The following is a 20,910-nucleotide window of genomic DNA, read 5'->3' as shown; positions in this document are numbered from 1 at the left end:
GTATTAGTGTCCAAGCTAGGAGTGGAGCACAGGAGCACAGGACTCTTTCAACAAGACTCTCCCGAGTCAAAGAACATGAGGACTGGAAGGGACCTTAGAGAGACCCTCTCGCTTCATAAATGAGAAAACAAAGGCCCGGAGAGAAGGCTCAGATCTGTGGCGAGAGTAAACAGTGGAGACATGTAAGCACTCTAGATTAGAGTATGACTCCACGTAAGTTCCTTAACTTTTCTGTACCTTTACTTCTCGTCTGTGAACTGAAGGGCTAGGTCAGGGGATCTCAGCAATGTCTTTCAGATCCTTCTTTAATTCATATTCTTCTAAGCCATTCTGCTCACAACACTGGTTTGGCTTAAGAGGCACCAGGTTCTGCAGTATCCGCTCCTTGAGAGCATGGACGCTTTGTAGGGAGTGTGTTTGGGTTGCTCTTGTGTACGGTTCCCTTCGGGACCACTGCACAGGGTCTCTCTGGGGCCTGCTCAGAAACCAAGAGATCTGGAACAGTCCGGCCAAGGTTATCTTTATTTTGACATTTCGGACTTGCTTTCTTAATTTATTTGACTTGATTCCTCTGTCTGTGGACTCCATAGAGCTCCAGGGTGGAAGGCACATGGGATTGCCCTGCCCTGTCATCAGGGAGGTGGAGTTGGCCAGTTCTGGAGAAGAGCTGGCACCCCTCCCATCAGCCCGAGCCCCTGGCTCCTAATGCAGTCTCTCCAGGGCTACCAGTTCCACTATCACTTAACCATTCCCAGCTTACCTAGAGCACCTCACTCAGATCCGCGGCAAGGAAACCTAGGCTCCCAGAGCGGCCCCAGCCCCAAAGCAATTCAACTCAGAAAACATGACTAAGCACTTACTGTGTGCCAGACCAGGGGGCAGGTTCCTCGCTGCCCTGGGCACTGGGTACCAGGAGCAGTGACACCCAGGGACCATGCTGGAAAATTCATAGCTGCATGAGAAGATTGGAGATTTTGGAGTAAAAAAAGCCAAATAATTGAGTTATTGTAAGATTTATAGATAGCACAGAGGTATGGTTGGCACTCTCTAGGCATGTCCAAAAAAGAGTGTTTGGAGGAGGCAAAATCTCAACTACATTTGGAAGGACAAATAGGCACTTACCAGTGGGGAGGGGAGGGACTTGGGGTCACTTTCTAGACCTGGTTTCCTAACCCTGTAAATTCAAAGGTGAGCGTAACTAGGTTTCTGTCTCTAAGAACATTGGTCTATGAACTCCAAAGATTTCATTAGAATTGACTTGGGTGGAGGGAGAGAGAAGGGTCAGGAACACATCTTTCAATCAGTCCTCCGGTAGTTCTGACACTGGCCGCCTGTCCTTGTCCTGAGCTCCTGATACTAAAACCCCTCAAGAGAGGAACGGAGGCCAAGCCTGGGAGTGTGGCCCACACAGAGACAAACCAGGGTTTCTATGGCGGTGCCCTGGGGCCTTTGAAAGGCACACACATCGCAAAGAAGTGGGAGTAAAGTGCTGGCTTCTGAGCCAGGGAGGAACCAGGATGTGTTTGTTATCTGCTCTGCCTCAAATTCCCACCTTGCAAATAAGTATTAAAACTGCTACTGAGCCATTTTTTTACCAACCCGCCCTTCCTGTAGGGTTCTCTGCCAGGCAGAAAAGGAACAAGAAACTGGGCGCTGTTACTGCTTTCTCACCCCTCTCTTGCTTCCTCCGCCGGCCTGGGTGAAATCTCACTGACCTTAAAGGGCCATTCAAAATGACGTTTTGTGGGTCTCCCTAGAGATCATTTTTTGTGATGACTTTTTCACAACTACAGGAACTTTCAGGATATATAAATCCTCTGTAATCTGATTTTTAACATACTTTTACTATTTGATCATTTTCTACCCAATCTTTTCTCTGTGTGCTTTTTATAGAATTGGGGTTACACGGTCTACGCCGCATGGGCACAAGACAAAGCATTGATAGGTACATCCTACTTTTGCCACAGTTGGAAACCCAACACTTCATACTTTTTTTCATTTTTTATTATTATTATTTTTTTAATTGCCACCCAAGGATATTTTCATTGATCTTAGAGAGAGAGGAAGGGAGAGAGAGAGAGACAAACATTGATTTGAGAGAGAAATATTAATCAAGTGCCTCCTGTATGAGCCCCAACTGGCAATCAACCCACAACCTAAGTATGTGCCCTGACTGGGAATTGAACCCACAACATTTTTGTGTACCAGGTGACGCTCCAACCAGCTGAGCCACCTGGCCAGGGTCACAGTTTTAAATCACGTGTTTTTGACTAAACATTATATTATGAGCATGTTCCATCTGCTAGTAAATAATCTTCAAAAATAATACTTAAATGTATCATATTCTGTTGAATGGTTGAACCATATCACCTTCCCCACTGCTACCTATTTCCCATTCTCTATGGTACCTATCTGTTTCCCTTTTTACCTATTATAAAGAACACAGTAGTGGGCATTCTTTTTTTTTTAATTTAAGAAACAAGAATTTTTTATTGTTTTTCAATTATAGTTGTCCCCATTCCCCCCTCCCTTATTCTACCCTGCCCTACCCACCCTCCACGTTCCATTCTCAATCATCCCCCCTGTTGTCTTTGTCTATAGGTCCTTTATACATGTTCCTTGACTTGACCCTTCCCCTTCTTTCCCGCATTAACCACCCCCTCCTGCCCTCTGGTCATTGTCAGTTTGTTCTTTATTTCCAAGTCTCTGGTTCCATTTTGCTCGCTTGTTTGATTTGTTGCTTAGGTTCTACTTATAGGTGAGATCATATAGTATTTCTCTTACACCACTTGGCTTATTTCACTTAGTATAATGCTCTCCAGTTCCATCCATGCTGTCAGGAAAGATAGAAGTTCTTTCGCTCTTTCTGCTGTGTAGTATTCCATTGTGTAAATGTACCACGGTGTTTTGATCCACTCATTTACTCATGGGCCCTTAGGCTGTTTCCAGCACTTGACTATTGTAAATACCACTGCTATGAACATTCTTATATGTAAGTGTTGAGCATGTCTGTGATTAGACTCAGAATGGGCATTTTAAAGGCTTCTGACATCTATGGCTGTTGCCTTCCAGAAAGATTATTATAACTTATGTTTCATTATGATCATGAATAAGGATATTCTTACTTCCCACTCATATCATCGGTTGGTATTATTTTTAATTATCTGTTTGTTCACTTCTTATGGCCTTATCCCTTTGTGCCTTGTTTTGGAGCTGACTTTTTAGTTCCCTTTTCCCTGAAAGATGTAGCAGTGTCACACTGCATGTGGTCAGTGCTTGAGGAGAACCTTCAGCTCCTGAAAACTGTACAGTGGGGAACGCCCTGTGCACTCATGTCCTCGGGTCCACACAGGAAGCCTCTTAGAACATGCAAAATGAAAACAACTTTTCCTGATAGTGCAATAATAAAAATAAACAAACAAGAAGAGTCATTAGTGACATAACTACCCAGAGAACAGTCCTAAGAACATTTGAAATAGATCCTTCTAGACATTGTGTTCTGTTTATATTCACACACATGAGATGTGTGTGTTGAGTTTTAATTACCTGAATAGGATCAAGTTGAGCTGTCTATTTTATCTTTTATAATTTTTTATATATCTCTATGTTAATAAATAAAAATGGAGGTTAGAGGGCTGGGGAATGAAAGGACTGAACAAAAAAGGAAAAAGGAGAAAAAACCCATGGACACGGACAGCCATGTGGTGATTGCCAGGGGGAGGGGGGAAGGGGGGTGGAGGAGGGGATGGGAGGGGATACATGGTGATAGACAGAGATTTGACTTGGGGTGGTGAACACACAATACAGTGTACAGATGATGTGTTGTGGAACGGTGCACCTGAACCTGTATAATTTTGTTAACCAGTGTCACCCCAATAAATTCAATAGAAAGGAGTAAAAAATTTAGAGAGGCAGCATGGCGTGGTAGGTGAAAGCAGGGACCCTACAGCCCTTCTGCCTGGACTCAAATCCCACTCCCCCCATTTCCTCTCTGGGAGACCAGGAACACTTAACTGCTCTGTGCCCCAGCCTTCAGAACTGTCGGCAGGGGCGATAATTATTCCTGTCTCCTAGGAGCATTGTGAAGATTGAGTGAGTCAATATATATGGGGCAATTAGAATACTTAATAACTTTGTGTGTTGACATGTACTATATTAGCTATTAGTGCTTCTATAATATACACATGTTTAAATATTCACTTATTTTGTAGTTATGGAAGTAATAAATAATTCTCATTATAGAAACTGAAAACATTACAAAAATAAATCATGGAAAACATAGTTTAATGTGCACCAGTTTCTGTTCATATACACAATATGTACACCAAACTGTAATTTAAAATGTGGTTATCTAAGATAACAGAATTATTGGGGACTAACTTGGGCTGATTTTTTAATGTACAATTTTCTAAATCCAAATAGGTTCAGCATATTTGTATACATTTTGATAAGCTTATATGTACTTTAGGCATCTCTCCCCATAAGTGCTAGATTGGTTTTGCTTATTCTTTTGGACGGCTCTGGGACATTCGGTTGCATGGCTGTGCCCCAGTTTACCTGACCATTCCCTTCTTGATGAACTTTTCCTCCATTATTTCTGCTGTTACCCACAATGCTTCAGTGAACGTCTCTCCATGTACATCTAGGTGCACTCACGAGACTTTTTAATAGGAGAAATTCCTAGAAGTGGAATTACTGGCTCATCACAGCTACAGATTTTTAAAGGTTTCTCATATTCACTGCCAACTTGCCCTCTGCAAATGTCAGACCAATTTAAACTCCCACCAGCAGTTAGCGGCCATGCTGGTTTCTCCCACAGAACAAATGTGTATCATCCGATGCTTTCATCCTTATTAGTCTAATAGGTGTAATGGTATCCCGGTGTCATTTTAATTTTCTTTCAATGGTAGCGAGGTTAAAAGTATTTCACATATTCAGTGATCATTGATATTTCTTATGAAAATCACCTGCTCTTTGGCCATTATTGGCATGTTTGACCTTTTATTTTGTGTATTTTTCTTATTGATTTGTAAGCACTTCACTTTTTTAAAAAGATTTTATTTATTTATTTTTAGAGAGAGGGGAAGGGAGGGAGTAAGAGAAGGAGAGAAACAGCAATGTGTGGTTGCCTTTCACGTGCCCCCACTGGGGACCTGGCCCACAACCCAGGCATGTGCCCTGACTGGGAATCAAACTGGCAACCCTTTGGTTCACAGGGTGGCACTCAATCCACTGAGCCACACCAGCCAGGGCTGATTCGTAAGCACTTTTTAATATCAATGATAGTAAATCTTTGTCTACCATATATGTTGCATGTATTTTCCTCACTTTATTGACTTTTTCCATTGTTTTCTATCTCTTCTTCACATTGAATAATTTCTAGTGCTCTGGGTTTAAGTTTACAGTCTCTTTCCTCCGTCATCCCTATTCTGCTAATAAGCCCATCCATGGAATTATTTAATTTCAGATGTTAATTATTTTCCAGTTAAAATCTTCTATTTGGTTCTTTTTAAAAACAGCTTCTGCCAAGAATTCCTCTCTTCATTTGTTATCCTCATGTTTTCCTCTATTTCAGTGAGCATATTTATAATAGCTTCTTTGAAGTCCTTATCCAATAATTCCAATGTCTGGATTATACAAGGAGTAACCACTGTTGATTGCATTTTCCCTTGAGGATAAGTCATGTTTTTCTAATTCTTTGTATGCTGAGTAATTTGGGATTGTACCCCACACATTGGGTATGCCTGCGTTCTGATATTTTGTCTTAGCAGTCTCCCTGGGGTAGAGTCAAACTGCAAACTCTGTCTCACCTGCGGTGAGCAGCAACTCAAGTCTCGGTGTACTTTTGTCTTCAGCTGGACTGCTTGTAGTCGGCCTCATGCACACATGGCTAAGAGGTCACCCAGCAGCTTAGGCAGAGTTTATATACAAATTAGGGCTTCCCTTTCTCCAATTCTTGCCTTTCTAGGACTTCCTCCACACTCTCTAGCGAACTTGGTTAGCCCAGGCTCTGTTTCTTCAGGTCAGAAAGAGGTGGGCTGTCTATTGGAGTTTATACTGCCCTGCATTTACCCCAACTCTGGCCAGTCTTAGTGCAAAGTCACCAAAAGTGCAACTCAGCCCATGCTATCCACTTTCCTGCAGGTTTTGACTCCCTTCCAAAATCCTCCTACTTTGTTCATTCTCAGAGTGTTGTCTTTTGAATTTTTTCAGTTAATTGTTATCTGCAGAGGAGACTATCTGTTGTGAACTTACTCCTCCATGTTAGAAACAGAACCAGAGCTTGCTTATTTGCTTGTTTGTTTGGTATATGCAAGTTTGATGTTTTATTTAATCAAATGAGTTAGTTTTTCTTTAATGGTTTCTGAAGTTGGTTCTTTGCTTAAAACTATCTTCTCCATCACGTGAGCATTAAAAAAAGTGCTTTTTTTTTAGTTGGATAGAACTTGGATGTACGTCAGACTTACATTTTCTTCTAGTTGAACCTCGAACTGCCAAAGCCAATATTAATGTCATTGCTGGGGGACTGGAGAGGAGAGAAGAGGGCAAAATCAAGAATGAACAAGACTTCAGCTAATTGGGTATATCTGCTGAGAGAGGGGACCAGTGACTGAGACATAGCAACTGAGATGCCATTGATGAAGAACATTTCAGGACTGGTCATTCTTCAGTCCAGATCTCAACCCAAAGGCTTCGTGGCTCCTAACCAGACATGTCACTTTCCCTGCAGCCCCACTCATTCTCAGCCAGTACAGAATATAATGGCATGCCCTAAACACAAGGGTAAGCTCTGTGGGCTTACCTTCTGGTTCACTGGCTCAGACCTAGGTCTGCTCTGCTCCTCAGAAAGGCAGGAGAGCATGGTGGTCAAGGACTTAGGTTTTGGAATTAGGCATGCCTTGTCCACACTGATTCTGTCACTGTTAGCTGCTTAACTCCTCTGAGCCTGTTTCCACTTTATGAGACAGGCACAAAAGCTACCCATTTCACAGTGCTATGATAAGGTAAGTGAGTCGATGCTCACCAAGATTTACCACAACAGCTGGCCCAGGGTGAACTCACTTGATGAGTGTTAGGTCCCTGCATGGTCAGATTAGAGAGGTGGTTTTTGCCATTCACCTGCTGTGTGGCCTTGGGCAAGCTGTGCAGTCTCTGGTTCTATCTGCAGGAACTTCCACGTCTGGAATGAAGCCTGGTTTATGCGGAATGACCTGGGCTCCTCCTACAGTGGATGGCAGGTTCTGGACTCCACCCCCCAAGAGAGGAGCCAAGGTAACACCCTACTGGCCCACTGATGACCACCTTCTCTGGGTCTGGCCCTAAGTCACAGCCTCTCAGTTCTTTACAGTAGTGGACAGTGGCACAGGGAAGTCACCCCAGTCCTCTCCATCTCTGGAAGGCACAATGGAATTAAAACAAAATATTTTCAAAGTAGATTTCCCCTCCTGCTATTGAACTGAGTGCCTTCCCTGTGCCCACATGCTGCCACCCGTGCTGCGGAGGCCCTGGCACCTGCCAGGCAGCAGGGGAAAGAAGCCGTCCCTGTGCCAACAGTGATTTGCCTGCTCCGCCTCTGGCCGTCTGTCCCTCTTAGCACGAGCTTATCTGTTACCTTCCTTTTCAGTTGTTTCTTTCAAACTTAAAAAATAGTTAATTATAGAAGTAATATGTGCATGTGGTCAAAAAAACTTTCAAGCCACTCTCAAAGGTCCTAACAATGAAAAATAAGTCCCTCAACCACTCCTGCTGTACCGGAAGCAGTGAATGTGATTAGATGAGGGGGGGGGGGGAGCAGGGGGGAGCAGTGATCCTCCAGATTGTTTCTGGACCACTGTTGTTCAACTCCTCGCTGCAACCCATGAGTGGTCATAAAATCAAGTTCATGGGGTGCGACCATCATTGTCAGACATGAAAGAGGTTGGCCTGTGAAAGGGTGGGTAGAAGGAAATAAAAAGAAAATCTCAGGGTGCCCTGGACATAGTAAGTATTGTCCTGTGAAACTTTTGTTTCAGGCTCATATATATGCCAAGATCTACAATCTATTTCTAGAGGTCATGATTTAAAAGCAAAAAACAGTTGAAGGTGACCGTTCTAAGCACATCAAAGTTGTGTATCTTTTTTATGTGTTTTGTAGCCACAAATGGGATAATGCTCTTCTTTCTATTCTGCTGCACCTTGCTTTTTTGCCAGGTGGGCATATCAAGAATGAAACTATATATCTATCTCTAATTTATAGCCATCTATTTATTATCTATCTACCTACATACTTATCCATCTACCTGTCTACCTACCTGCCTATGCACCCACCCATCTATCTATTCTCTATCTAGGATATCTATCTATCTATCTATCTATCCATCTATCTATCATCAATCAGAGCTATCTATGCTGAGTGCTAGAGAAGGGAGGTGATGGTCAGGGCTTGGGAGCTCAGAGGAGCAAGAGACCCCTGTCGGCTGAGCGTTCAGGGAAGTCTTCCAGAAACAGAGGGGCAAATATTTGGGAAGAATGATTTCCAGATGTAGAAAAGAGGCAACCCTGAAAGCAAGACAGCAAGACCAAGGGCAGTGGGTCAAAATGAATTACGCACCCACAGAATGCAGGATTGGTGGAGTCTGACAAGGGCACCATTGCAGAATAGAATGATGGCCTGGGAGGGTCTGTGCTGAGTGCCAAATGAGGGGGGCAGGCTGTCAAGGCTGAGGGAGTTTGGCAGGGTAGAGGCAGGGGAGTTGGGTGGTTCTGGATGGTCCCCAGAGGAGCAGGCCCTGGGTGGGCTGTTGCAGATGTGCCTGGCTTTGGCTTGCATCCAACCTCTCCACCTTGGCCACTAGGGGTGTTCCAGTGCGGCCCTGCTTCAGTTAGCGGTATCCGAGAGGGTGATGTGCACCTGGACTTCGACATGCCCTTCGTCTTTGCGGAGGTTAATGCCGACCGCATCACCTGGATCTACGACGCCAGCCGTAACAGCTCGAAGCAGACTTCCTCGGACACTCACACCATTGGCCGGTACATCAGCACCAAGGCGGTAGGCAGCTACTCACGCATGGACGTCACGGAGAAGTACAAGTACCCAGAAGGTAGGATGGGCGCTGGTGGTGCTGTGCCACTCAGGGCTTGATGACAGGAAGGCAGCTTTTAGGGTGGGGAAGAGAAAATGCCACATGCTCCTCCCACTTTCTCAGCCAGTTTGGCCTGAATGGTAAGACTGCTCCCTGGCACCAAACACCCAGTTCCCCAGACTGTTTCCAATGGGACAGAACTATCGTGGGCAGACTGGCGCCAGCAGAAGTTTGCCACAGGGCACAGGCAGCTCTCATTTCAGCTCATCTCCAGCCATGTCTCTTTGCCAATTGCACAAACAGGGTGACAACGTGGTGGTTGAACAGCACAGGGAAAGCCATGGCTGCCATGGGAAGCTCTCAAGGGCTTTAGGAGAGATTGTTCAATCAGCCCACTCCCCTAGCTCCAAGACACACAGGCAGGAACTAGGATCTGAACAAAGAAAAAGACAAAGAGCCCAAGGCCTTGGGGCTGTGCTATGTACACTTCAGAGCCTCCCAAGAAGTCGGAGGAGGTGGGACGGCATTGTGAGAATGCCCAGGTCCCTGAAATCTTAGCATCCACAGGCATGCTGTCCCCTCAAAGTCATTGGGAGGACTAGTTGCTAGGAGGCCCCCTTTAACTCAAATGCCATTTGTTGCTCTATTTTGGAAATTGCTGTCAGAGTCAACAGCCTGTCTCTTGGGGGTTCTCAGTAGTGCCAAAAGGTCTACATTTGAAAGTGATGTTCATTTTTAGAAATAGCCAAGAGCAAATTAATGCTTGCTCTTGCAGGCCACAGTCACTCCTTAATGGAGCCAACATTGCTCTTCCCCTAAAATGCTTTGAAATAGTTGCTTCAGTGGACCCTCACAGTTGGCTCTGAGGGTCAAGAAAGGTGCTCTTGTAAAGATGCCCATAGTACATCCTAAAGTAAACCTTCAAACTCTGCAACTGCTGGCTGTTGTGATGGCTTCAGTTTTCATAAAAGGAAAACAGCACAGGAGACAGGGTCTGACTTCAAGTTCAAGTGGATGACCCCTCTGAGCATTTTGAAGCATGAGTCTAGGGCAATGAAATTGTGGCCTTAATTTGGCCCCATCTGTCTCTGCTGGTCATTGTCTGTTGGTGTCAGATGGCCCTTCTCTCAGTTAATAAACATGGACTGACTGAGACCTCCCCAAGTGCATGCTCTGTGCTCAGCTCTAGGGAGGCAACAAAGATCAACCAGATGGGGCCCCTGCTCTCGCAGAACTCACAGGCCAGGGGAAGGCGGATGTAGGATGAGCGTTTTCAACAATGTCATGGTGTCGAAACAAGTGGAGAGGCCAGAGAACACATCATCCAGGGCAGGAAGTGAGCCCCAGCCCAAACACTTAGAACTGCGCAGAATTCTTAGGGTCCCCAATCCCTCCTTTCCTCTCTCATGAAATGAGAGTAACAATGCCTGTCTTCAGTATAAATGAGCTGGTGTCCATGAAGTGCCAAGTGGAGTGCCTGGCACAGAGTGAGGACTTAATAAATAGTGGTGATTTTTACAGCTTAAACATCTGCAGCCTCATTGGAATAATGACTTTTGAAGTGTACTACTCACTTACATGGGTATATAATTCAATGGGGTGCCTTATCTTACTGTCACATCTCGTGTGCTCTGGCTGTCCCAGGGAAGCCTCCTAAGCAATGGAATGGGGCCAGTTGTGGCTAGGTTGGGGGAACACCTGCAGGATTCCTGGCAACGCCTCAGCCCCTTTGGGACAGCAGAGTTCATCGTCCTGCCAGTTGTTGCCCAGTTCTCCTTACCTCGTGATGCCAGTTTGTCCCTGAGGGCCCCGAGGAGGAAAAGCTCATAAAATGACTTGCTAAGCATTTGTGCAATAGCAACACCAAGGGAGAAAACAGTAGCAGGAAGCTTAGTCTTGAGTAAGCCCAGCAGGTGACCTATATAGGTATCTAGGCTTTGAGCCTCATTGTACAAACATGCCTGCTTCAAGGTCCTGGGCACAGAAGGCTCAGTTCCCTGTGCAGACATCAGCCCTGGGTGTGGACTTACAGCTTGGCTAAACAGTGGGGAGGCAGCAAAAGGAACCCAGCCCACCAGGAGCTATCAGCTTGGGTAATCTGGCTGCCTGCCTCCTTTTCAGTAGGATGTGTGAGAGGAACCCTGGACTATGCATCCTGAGGACTGGCCCCCTCTCTGTCTCTAGTCCCCAAGTTAGACTATGTGCGTGGGCCAGTCGCTTTCCCTCTTAGGGCCTTAATTCTAACATGGTGGGCTTTGATGAGTTGACCTCTGAAATCTCAGCCAGTTGTTACACATAACTTATGGGCAAGAACTTGTTAAGTTGTAAAGTACTTATAATAAGTCACCTAGTGTCTTAAAAAATTCACCTGTTTGTTGGGGAAGGTAGGGACCAAAAATACGGTCTGCGGGTATAAACATGGAAATTCATTTTTTAAAGAGATTTATTTTATTTTTAGAGGGGAAGAGAGGGAGAGAAACATCAATTTGTGGTTGCCTCTTGCACATCCCTACTAGGGACCTGGCCTACAACCCAGGCATGTGCCCTGACTGGGAATCAAACTGGCAACCCTTTGGTTCTCAATCCATTCAATCCACTCAGCCACACCAGGCAGGGCTAAACATGGTGATTCTTTGTGTATCTCTGTTCGTGTTCTGTGTTCCTGGAAGGTCAATACCTTCTCACTGCTAGTGGATCTATCTACAGGTCAAGGCAAAGAGCCTTATGTGAACTAAGTGGTCAACGCTGGCTGAGACACTTGGAGTTGGTTACTCAGCTCTTAGCATCCAGCAGCCATGGTCTTTAATGTACAGCATAACCATTCTCCTGGGGCTGTCCACACAGGACCCACAATCGGACTCAGGGTCATAAAACCTGGCCTTTGTGTTTTTGAAACCTGAACTTTCTCGGCAACTTGAACTAGTTATGACCTGGAGCCATACCAACCATGGGAAGTTCTTGTCAGCTGGCAGGGACAAAAGTGCCACTCTTCAGCTCTTAAAGCACCTTTAGAGACAAAGCAGAACGACATGGATTAGTGATTTGAAAAGAAATTTAATGAAGTCCATTCTAAATCATAACATTTTTTAATGTATGAACTCATTCTGACCTTTTCAGCTCAGCTTTTGTTTATGTTTAAATTATCTATTTGTTCTTTAAGTCTTACAAGGGAATTTCTATCAGAAAAAAGAAAAAGAAAGAAATCTAACTTAATTGACCTAAGCAAAATACCAGGTCTTACAGTAATTTTACACAGTTGCTGAATAGAGCTTTTCCTACAGCTCCCTGGAAATTTAGGCCGATTGGAAAAGTGCCGTAGACCAGCTGGTCTGTGAGCCTCACGTTAAGGAGGATGAAAGGAGACAAGGGGAGGCCGACCATTTGCTGGGATCAGAATTTCTGTGCAGCCTCAGAACCAGTAATACTGACCAGTATTAGTCCCAGGCCAGCTGTCCAGACAGGCCCTGTCCTTTGTCCAGGTTGCCACCGCTTTTCTGAGATGATTCTGTCTCCCCTCCCCCACAGGCTCCAAGCAGGAAAGAGACGTGTTTGACAAGGCAATGGGGAAGCTTAAACCTAACAGCACATTCGGCCCAACGTCTGCATCCGAGGCCGGAAGAGAGGAACGGGAGCCCAGCATCTCTGGGGTATTCAAGGTCAATGGCATACTGGCAGTGGGCAAAGAAGTCAACCTGGCCCTGATGCTCAAAAATCTGACAAGTGACATGAAGACAGTCACGGTGAACATGACTGCCTGGACCATCGTCTACAATGGCACACTCGTCCACGAGGTGTGGAAGGACTCCATCACACTGTCTCTGGACCCTGAAGAAGGTAACTCATCATATAGGCTGTTGAGGCACCGTGTACCCAAGGTCACTGATGTTCTGCAGGGGTTGGAGAGTTCCTACTGGAACTGACTCAGTTGTCTAAGGAAGGAGCAGCACACGACTTCTGTGGTTAAGCCTTGGATTTTGAGGTTTTGGAAATTACTGTCATGGTGAACAGTGCAAGTTAGGGTGTTGCCACCACAAATTCTTTTACACCCTGGGAGAGGAAGGAGGGAGGCTTAGGCAATTAATGACATACCACAGTGTCCCTTACAGCAGCAGTTTTCACCAGTGCGGCACAACTGGTGTGCAGCAAGAATTTTTAAAACATGCAATACCTCACTATTTAGTCAAGGACACTGACCACTTTTTCCTTATTGTCAAATTTTTTAAAAAATGACAACAACCAATACAACAATAGCTATCTGATGTGAATGAATCAAAATTATACCTATTTTTTTTGGTCAGATAGGCAAAAAATACTATATATTTTTTTGGTGCACAGCAAAATCTTTTGTAATTCAATTATGTGTGCCATGAGATGAAAACAGGCTGACAATCGCTGCCTGATGGGTACATGCCACTGCCCACGGCATGCAGAGTACTTCTTTACGTACTACCTCGTTGACCTTCTAAAGATGATAGATTCCAGCACCCCTGTTTTACGGATGCCAAAAGTGATGCTTGGAGAGATTGTGAGCCACTTAAGAAATTGTCGTAGCTAGGAAGTGGCAATGCCAGGGTCTTGGGCCTAGGTATCCTGCTGCTAAACCCAATGCTAACCTCCTTTTCTAGGATGTGTAGCTGCCACCCCCACCCCACCCCACAATGAATCACTTTTCAGGTTTGACCTGAGAAGGGTTGCAATACACCGTGGGGCATGTTGCAGTGGCTCCTTGCTCGTGGGTAGCACAGACAAAAAGGAAGCAGATGGAGCAGAGAAAGCCTGGCTCTGTGGAAGGATTAGAATGCAGGTGTGCCCACATTCGCCAAATCCCTCAAGCTGTCTCGAAGAGTTGGAACTTCCCAAGCAGATTAACAAGGGTGGGGTGGCGATTTACTTCACAGAAGGAACTAATAAAAACTGATTAATTATACAGCCCATCTTGAAAGAATTCTGTCTGCAGAGAATCTGAGACCTGTTACACCTACCAGAGGGCAGCATTCCCCTAGCAACCTGGTTTCTCACAGAATTTTAGCAGAGATCTTCCTGCACCAGAAGCAGCTGCCTGGCTGTTGTTTACCTTCAGAGCTCAAGGGAAGAGCTATTTTTGTAGGCCAAAAATCACCCACGTGAGGGAAATGGTTCCCCAAAGCACATACTTCTGCAAGGGGCAGCAGAGCGACATGGGGAGGGGGAGGAGGCAGATGAAGTGGTCTTGGAGGCCTGCCGCTGTCACCTGCTTTCTGGGTGATGCTGTGAGCGCCCCTCCCTTCTCAGAAGGGAGCCTCAGTGTTGGGTTTTGAGGGAGCTGGACCAGTTGGTTGCAAGGGCCTATCAGCTCCATGCCAGGGCAGACTGGGCAAATGACCTTAGTGGCAAAGGTGGGGCAGCTTCTTCCTCACAGTCTTACCTCAGAGGGTATATGACATGGTGAGTGCCAGGGCCCCCCCTAACCCCCCAGCATGACCGTGTGAGGCAGAGGTAGGGGTGCTCTGGAGTGCAGAAGAGGGAGAGGTGCCTGTGTCCTGTGGTGCCAGAGAGAGCCCTGAGGCTTGGGGAGGAGCCAGGCAAATGGAGAAAAGCTGAGGAAGGCACTTCCATCTGAGGGAACCCTGCTTTGGCAGGGGGGTGACAATGTGCCCGTTTGTTGAAGGAACCACAAGAAAAGGGAGAATTGAGTTAGACTCAGTGATGCAGGGCCAGATCGGGGGCTCTGAACATCATTCAGTGAGGAGCCAGGGAGATTTTGGAGGTGATGTGGAAGAGGAGTGGCATGAAGGGGGCAAGGGAGTTCTTCTAAAGCCTTGTCTGACTCACGTGCGTGGATGACTTGGAAGGAGGAGAGACCAGAGGTGGGGAGGCAGTTCAGATGCTGTCGCAATAGAATCCCACACTCTGATGACCTGGGAGGATCCGGAGCGCTGGTTTTGCCAATCCCTGGCTTCCCTCCCCAGTTACTATTGTGTTGGTGTCCTCATTGGTTACTATTGGTTACTCAATGGTTGGTTACTATTGAGTTGGTTACTATTGTGTCTGGTGTCATCACTACACAATGGGTTAATCTTCATGGTCCTCCCCTGCCCCTTAGAAGGGAACTCACCCTCTGGCATTTTCTGGATGTGGAGGAGGCTTCAGCCCTTTCAAGCCCATCCTCCTAGGAATCTGCCCAGCCAGCCAGAGTCCTGGTCTCTCCCTGGTCCCTGGAGTCTACACGGGACCGCGTGGGGTGTTTCCTCCAGGGCCTGGCCCAGGGCAGGCTATGTCAAGCCCTGGGCTACAGATGATCCTGGCCAGCTCATGCTGACTCGGCTTGGCATTAGCTCTGAAGGTTCCAGAAGCCAGTCCCACTCCCTCTCACTTGGCTGCCCTGGCTTCTCCTTCCAGAAATACAGTACCCTGTGAAGATCACATACGCTCAGTATGAGAAGTACCTGAAGGCAGACAACATGATCCGTACCACGGCCGTGTGCCAGGCCCCCGATGAGGCCGAGCTGGTGGTGGAGAGGGACGTCATCCTGGACAACCCCACCCTGACCCTGGAGGTAAAGGGGTGGTGAAGGGGTGCCTCCCCAGCCAGCCAACCCCCACGAGCCCCAGCCCCTCGCAGACCACAAGGAAGGTCCCTCCCTGCTGGGAGGGGCAGAGGACAGGGCCCAGCTTGAGTCCAGCCTCTGCCAGATGGATCAAAGAGATCTCGCTCAGACTAACATCCTCACTCCCTAACTGAAGTGGGCACATTGCCCCATGGCTTCTTTGGTTCCAGTTCTAGACCCACTAGGGTACCAGCTGAGGAGCGGCTGGCGGGACTCCTCTGCTCACTCACACACCCACTCAGCTCTGGGCATCTGCTGTGTTCTGGGCCAGGCCAGACTCAGAGATCACAGAGGGGCACAGGGGGTGGGTCCTGCCTGAAGGAAGCCCACGACCCAGTGCCCAGACACATTTGTGGAACGGGTCACAAATGGGCACAACTCCTATGCATCTGTCTACTCTCTAGACCACAGGGCTACAGAATAGTGGACTCTTAGAAGCCTAATCCCATGTTCCCATATTCGGCCATCTCACACTAGACTAAATCAAAGCCCAGAGGAGAAGGGAAGAGCCAGTAACTACCAGAGCCAGGGCTAGACCTCAGGCCCTGGGGCTCCCAGGCCAGGGCCCTTTTCCAGGCATCCAGACTCATCTGCAGCCAGCAGCAGCACCTTCACAGTGGTTGACAATGAGGCTGCCTCTGATTCCACTTCTGGTTGCGGGCTCTGCTCCCAGGCTCTGCTCCCGGGCTCGCTCCCACGAGCCCAGGCCATGGGAGCTTACAGGTCTTCAGGAGGCGCCTAAGATCACTCTGTCCCTTCCTCAGAGCCAGGTCCAAAAATACTGGTGCTGACTCCAAGCCTGTCTCTCTTTCTCCAGCCCCTGGGTCCCCCTAGCCCAGGCTGGAGGCCACCAGAACCAGATAACACAAAGCTGAGGGTAGAGGCTGGCAGGCAAAGACAGAGGAGATGGGTCTTCCACTGGGTCCCATAGACAGCCTCACGGATCAGGCATCTGCTGTGTGTATCATCTGCCTCACCTGTCTAGACAGTATCTTTTTCTCTTCTATCACAATGCCATCTGCCTCCCAAGCCCCAGATTTCTGAAGGAGCTGGATGATTGTGGAGGCCCTGGTCCCACCCCTCCCTAAGCCACACCCTAGTTGCAGGGGCTCCTGACTTCAGAAGAGTCGGGGACCCAAGGCTTCCACTCCCACGAGCTAGCCTACAGTGGAGCCCTTTCCCTGTCCTGGTTAATCTGATCTGTGCTTCAGAATGAGGGGGGCGGTTCCCCACCTCAGGGGCTGGGGAGCCAGTGACTAGACGGCCAGGTTGAGGGAAAGCAGAGCAGGGAAGTCGTTCAGACGCTGGGCCTGTAACCTTTCATCCAGACCCCACCGTTTATCAGCAGTGACCCTGAGTAAGTCCCTTAACCTCTGCTTCTCATTTGCTCCAACTCTGTCACAGGGGTAATAGACTACTTCCCTTGCAGGTTATTCTTTCCTCAGGGAAGACTTTCCTGACATTCCACCCCCCCTAAATTAGGCCTGTCCCCTATTAAACACCCTCAGAGCCTGTGAGCCTGTGTCCTTTTACTTCACAGCATTTGTCCTGGTTGAAGTTATCCCTTCATTTGTGCAACTGCTTGGTGGCAGTCTCCTCCTCTCCCCAGCCCATCGCTGTCTCCCCTGATAGAATGTCTGAGGGAAGATAATCAGTATTTGTGAGCCAGAAACACCCCTGTCCACTGCAACAGAGACGCTTGGCTCCTGGCTGGCATTCTTCGCCACCCACAGAGCTTGCATTGTCAGTCCATGCCTGTCCCCTGCATGTTAAGGCCTCTCCTGCTTCCCAGAGTCCCTGTAGGCATGATGGGCAGCAGAATGCCGATTCCTACTCCTGAGGCTGGGAAACGAGGCTGGGCAGCAGCCAGTTCAGTTATGGAAACACTGTGTTAAAACGATCAGTGTTTAAATGAAGTTAGGTTTTTCCCCATATATTCCCTTATTTAATACTCTCAGCCTTTCTTATAACATTATCTTTTATTCAACACTTTTGTGCTCCATCTTTGGGATTTCCATAGCACGTCTGCTTTGTCTTTAAGGAGACTATAAAATCTTCAGCAAGGAAATCAGAATACACACAGGCTGGAAATGTGCCACTGAGAACTTTCTTGCTGAATCTTGTTAAAAGGCATCTGCTCTTTCTTCTTTGGGGCATCTTTGTGTGAATTTCCTCCCAACACGTTCTCTCCTCTACTTTGGCTGTCAGAGAATCAGCACCGCCTTGTCTCAGTGGAATGAACCAATGCACAGTGCATGCAGAGCAAGATGCAGGTTTTTAACCTCATGAGAGTGATCTGTATGAAAAGATAATAATTTGGGTAAAACGCCATTGTCTTATCTGATGCTGATTGGCAGTGAGCACTGAGGACCCCACATTATATATAGAACCAGACCCTGAAATCTGAATATTGTTCCAACATTGACCCAGGAACCACTGACAATCAGAAGGCACAGGTTTCTGGTAGCCCTTATCCTCTCCTTGGGTGCGTGTGTGGATTTGGTTCAATAGGACGGGGTGGTAAACAGCAATAGAGAAGCAAAACAAATGCATGGAGATCCCAAATTGAATATCAATGTGAGAAGTGTGGCACCGTTTGTGTAGCCTTGTTGTAACCCAACGGCATAGAATATGCTTCACCCCTCATATCATGCCATACTCGCAAATGAGTTCCATGTGAGAAATTACGGTATAGATCATGGGCTCCAAAATGTTTCTGTTATGTACAAATGATTAGTAGGCATTGCAGGGCCTAGTGACTAAAGGCTCCCGCACCAGGGAGGCCCTGGCTGTTCAATCTGCCCAAACTGGAGCTCATTACCATACAAATGGTCGCTATAAGGATTAGTGGCAAGAAAAAGAAAAACCAAACACAAAAGCACCCCCCTGTTGTGATCCTCAAGGGAAGAGAAGAAATCCACCAGCCATACAATTTCATTTTCTATTTCCAAAATGCTTTCTTCCCACCCATGATCTCACCCGCTCCCTCCTAGCCCAGGGAGGAAGGCAGGAAGGAATGACTAGTTTACTTATCCGATGAGGAAGTTGAAGCCCGGTTGTGTCTGCTTCTTGGCAGAACCACAAGCTTTCATGTTTGGGAGTGAACAGATCATCCTGGTTGCTTTTCTGGCTGGAAACCTAGGCTTCTCTGGCCCCTGACCAAAGACAGTGCGATGCTGGAGCCCTGTCTAGATGACAGCATGACGTGCAGGGAAATTCTAGGCTCCAGAAGCTTACAAGGACATCACTAGACCAGGTTTCATCAGAGGACATTGGCCTGGATCGAGGTCGGGGCCCAGCACGGTGTGCTGTGTAGAGGAGTGGACCCGAGCAAGCTGGAGCCTCCCAGGGAGAGGGCTTCCAGGCTGGAGGGGAAGCAGAACCAGTGAGCGGAGGTTCAAGAAAAGTACTGTTACTGAGTTCAGAATGAAAGCTTCCCCAACCCTCAGAGCAGCCCGCAGTGGAACCAGGCTGTCCTGGGAAGAAGTGGCTGCCCTTCCCAGGATGTACTGGGAAGGGGACCTGTGAACTTGGCAGAGAAGTTAAAGCCCTCTCTGCCTGAGTCCAGGTGTCCTGTCTGTGGCATGGGGGCCATAGCAATGTCCTAGGAACCCCCTGCATGGATACGTCACTGGCACTTTGGAGGACTAAACAGACAGTCCTCTCTACCTTCATTCCCTGCGACATCTTCCCCATCTTCACCAAGTTGCCCACCCAGCTCTCACTGAGTGTCAGGTCAGATGAGCAGCCAAGCCCTGACCCCACCCACCTCTCTCCCTGTAGTTGCTGGACCAGGCCCAGGTGCGGCAGCCCGTGAATGTGCAGATGCTCTTCTCCAACCCTCTGGATGAGCCGGTGAAGAACTGCGTGCTGATGGTGGAGGGCAGCGGTCTGCTGCTGGGCAGCCTCAAGATCGAGTGAGTCCCAGGCCTGAGGGGTCCGTGTGGGGTGGCAGGAGGGGGCAGGGGGACGTCCTGGAGCAGGGCAGACAGAGCTTCTCTAGTATTAAAACTGGAGATTCTGCCAGTAGACAAACACATTTGCATTTGATTTGAACTCCTGGGAGGTGCCAGTCACCAGAGCTTGGAACTGGTCCTCAGGGTTCAGCATATTTGGGAGATCGGGAGTCCCCCGCACCCTTGCTGATGGGTCACAGGGCTGGAGGGGCCTGGTGACCCAAGGCAGCATCTGGAGGGAGCTAAAGAAGCAGTGACCTTGTCCAAAGCAGGACTTGAGGCCACAGAGCCTGTGCAGCCTGAGGTCTGTGAATCTCACCATCAACACTGATTTGTGCCCTTCCCCACCAGTGTGCCAACCCTGCGCCCCAAGGAGCGGTCCCGGGTACGTTTTGAGATCCTGCCCACCCGGAGCGGCACCAAGCAGCTGCTCGCTGACTTCTCCTGCAACAAGTTCCCTGCAATCAAGGCCATGCTGTCCATCGACGTGGCAGAGTGAAGAGCCCAGGTGGCCCCATAAAAACTTGGGTACCATGAAGCAAGCAGGGCTTGCCTGTCCAGCCTGGGAAACCCACTTTATCCCCCAAAGCTGCCTGGACAGGGAGGCCCAGCCTCCAGCACACCCCGTCCCTCACTCCCATGCTGGGCTGGCTCCACTCTGGCCCGAGACTTGATCACTTTTGCACGTTCTCTGGCTGTTTCTCCCTGTGGCTGCCTGCTTTGTGAGCCCCATGGCCCTGCCCAGCCCTCGAGTCCATCAGTGCGGCAGGATGCGTGGCACCTGACCCAGCGACTCTCTCAGTGGGCACGGGGAAGAAGACGGTCTGGACTGTTTGCTGATCCCTAGCCTGCAGTTGGGACACTCCTGCTCCTTCCTCGGGCCACAGAAAAGGGGAGGGTTGGCCATCTGTCATGGCGCTCACATCCTTACACTCCAAATAAAGTTAAAAAGAGCACAATCACACAGCACCGACTCTGCGAGACTGCTGATTTGCCGAAGGTGGTGGGGAAAGAGAGAGGGGCTGGGGCAGAGTCCTCGGGAAGACCTGTTCTCCAGGTCCCGGTGTTTAAGGGGAGTGAGTTTGTTCTGTGCGGCTCAGATGCAAAACCGGGGAGATGGTTGAAGTCAATTTATGAAAACTTTCTAATACAATGCCCATTAGGCCATCATTTGGCCACCGTGGGAGGGAGCTCCTTGTCACGCCGGCTTCCAGAGCTCTCTGTTTGGCTGAGCACCTTCTTCCAGGGCCCCTTACAAGTGTCACAGTGAGAAGGGACTTCAGAGTCTGCACGGGAACACTTCAG

The 20,910-nt window shown here is 48.1% G+C and overlaps 1 protein-coding gene across 1 annotated transcript in view; it reads left to right on the top strand.

The window, feature by feature from the left end:
• Positions 1-20,574, top strand: part of TGM3 (transglutaminase 3) — a 40,962-nt gene extending 20,388 nt beyond the window's left edge. The window contains exons 8-13 of the mRNA XM_036009640.1: positions 7,169-7,272; positions 8,835-9,080; positions 12,588-12,896; positions 15,441-15,598; positions 19,433-19,566; positions 19,957-20,574. Coding sequence (XP_035865533.1) covers positions 7,169-7,272; positions 8,835-9,080; positions 12,588-12,896; positions 15,441-15,598; positions 19,433-19,566; positions 19,957-20,104 — 1,099 coding nt within the window. The 3' untranslated portion in view covers positions 20,105-20,574. The remainder of the gene's footprint in view (positions 1-7,168; positions 7,273-8,834; positions 9,081-12,587; positions 12,897-15,440; positions 15,599-19,432; positions 19,567-19,956) is intronic.
• Positions 20,575-20,910: the final 336 nt, after the last annotated feature.

Source organism: Phyllostomus discolor, chromosome 9 (genome assembly GCF_004126475.2).
Source record: "Phyllostomus discolor isolate MPI-MPIP mPhyDis1 chromosome 9, mPhyDis1.pri.v3, whole genome shotgun sequence".
NCBI lineage: Eukaryota > Metazoa > Chordata > Mammalia > Chiroptera > Phyllostomidae > Phyllostomus > Phyllostomus discolor.
This window is presented reverse-complemented; position numbering and strand designations above follow the sequence as displayed.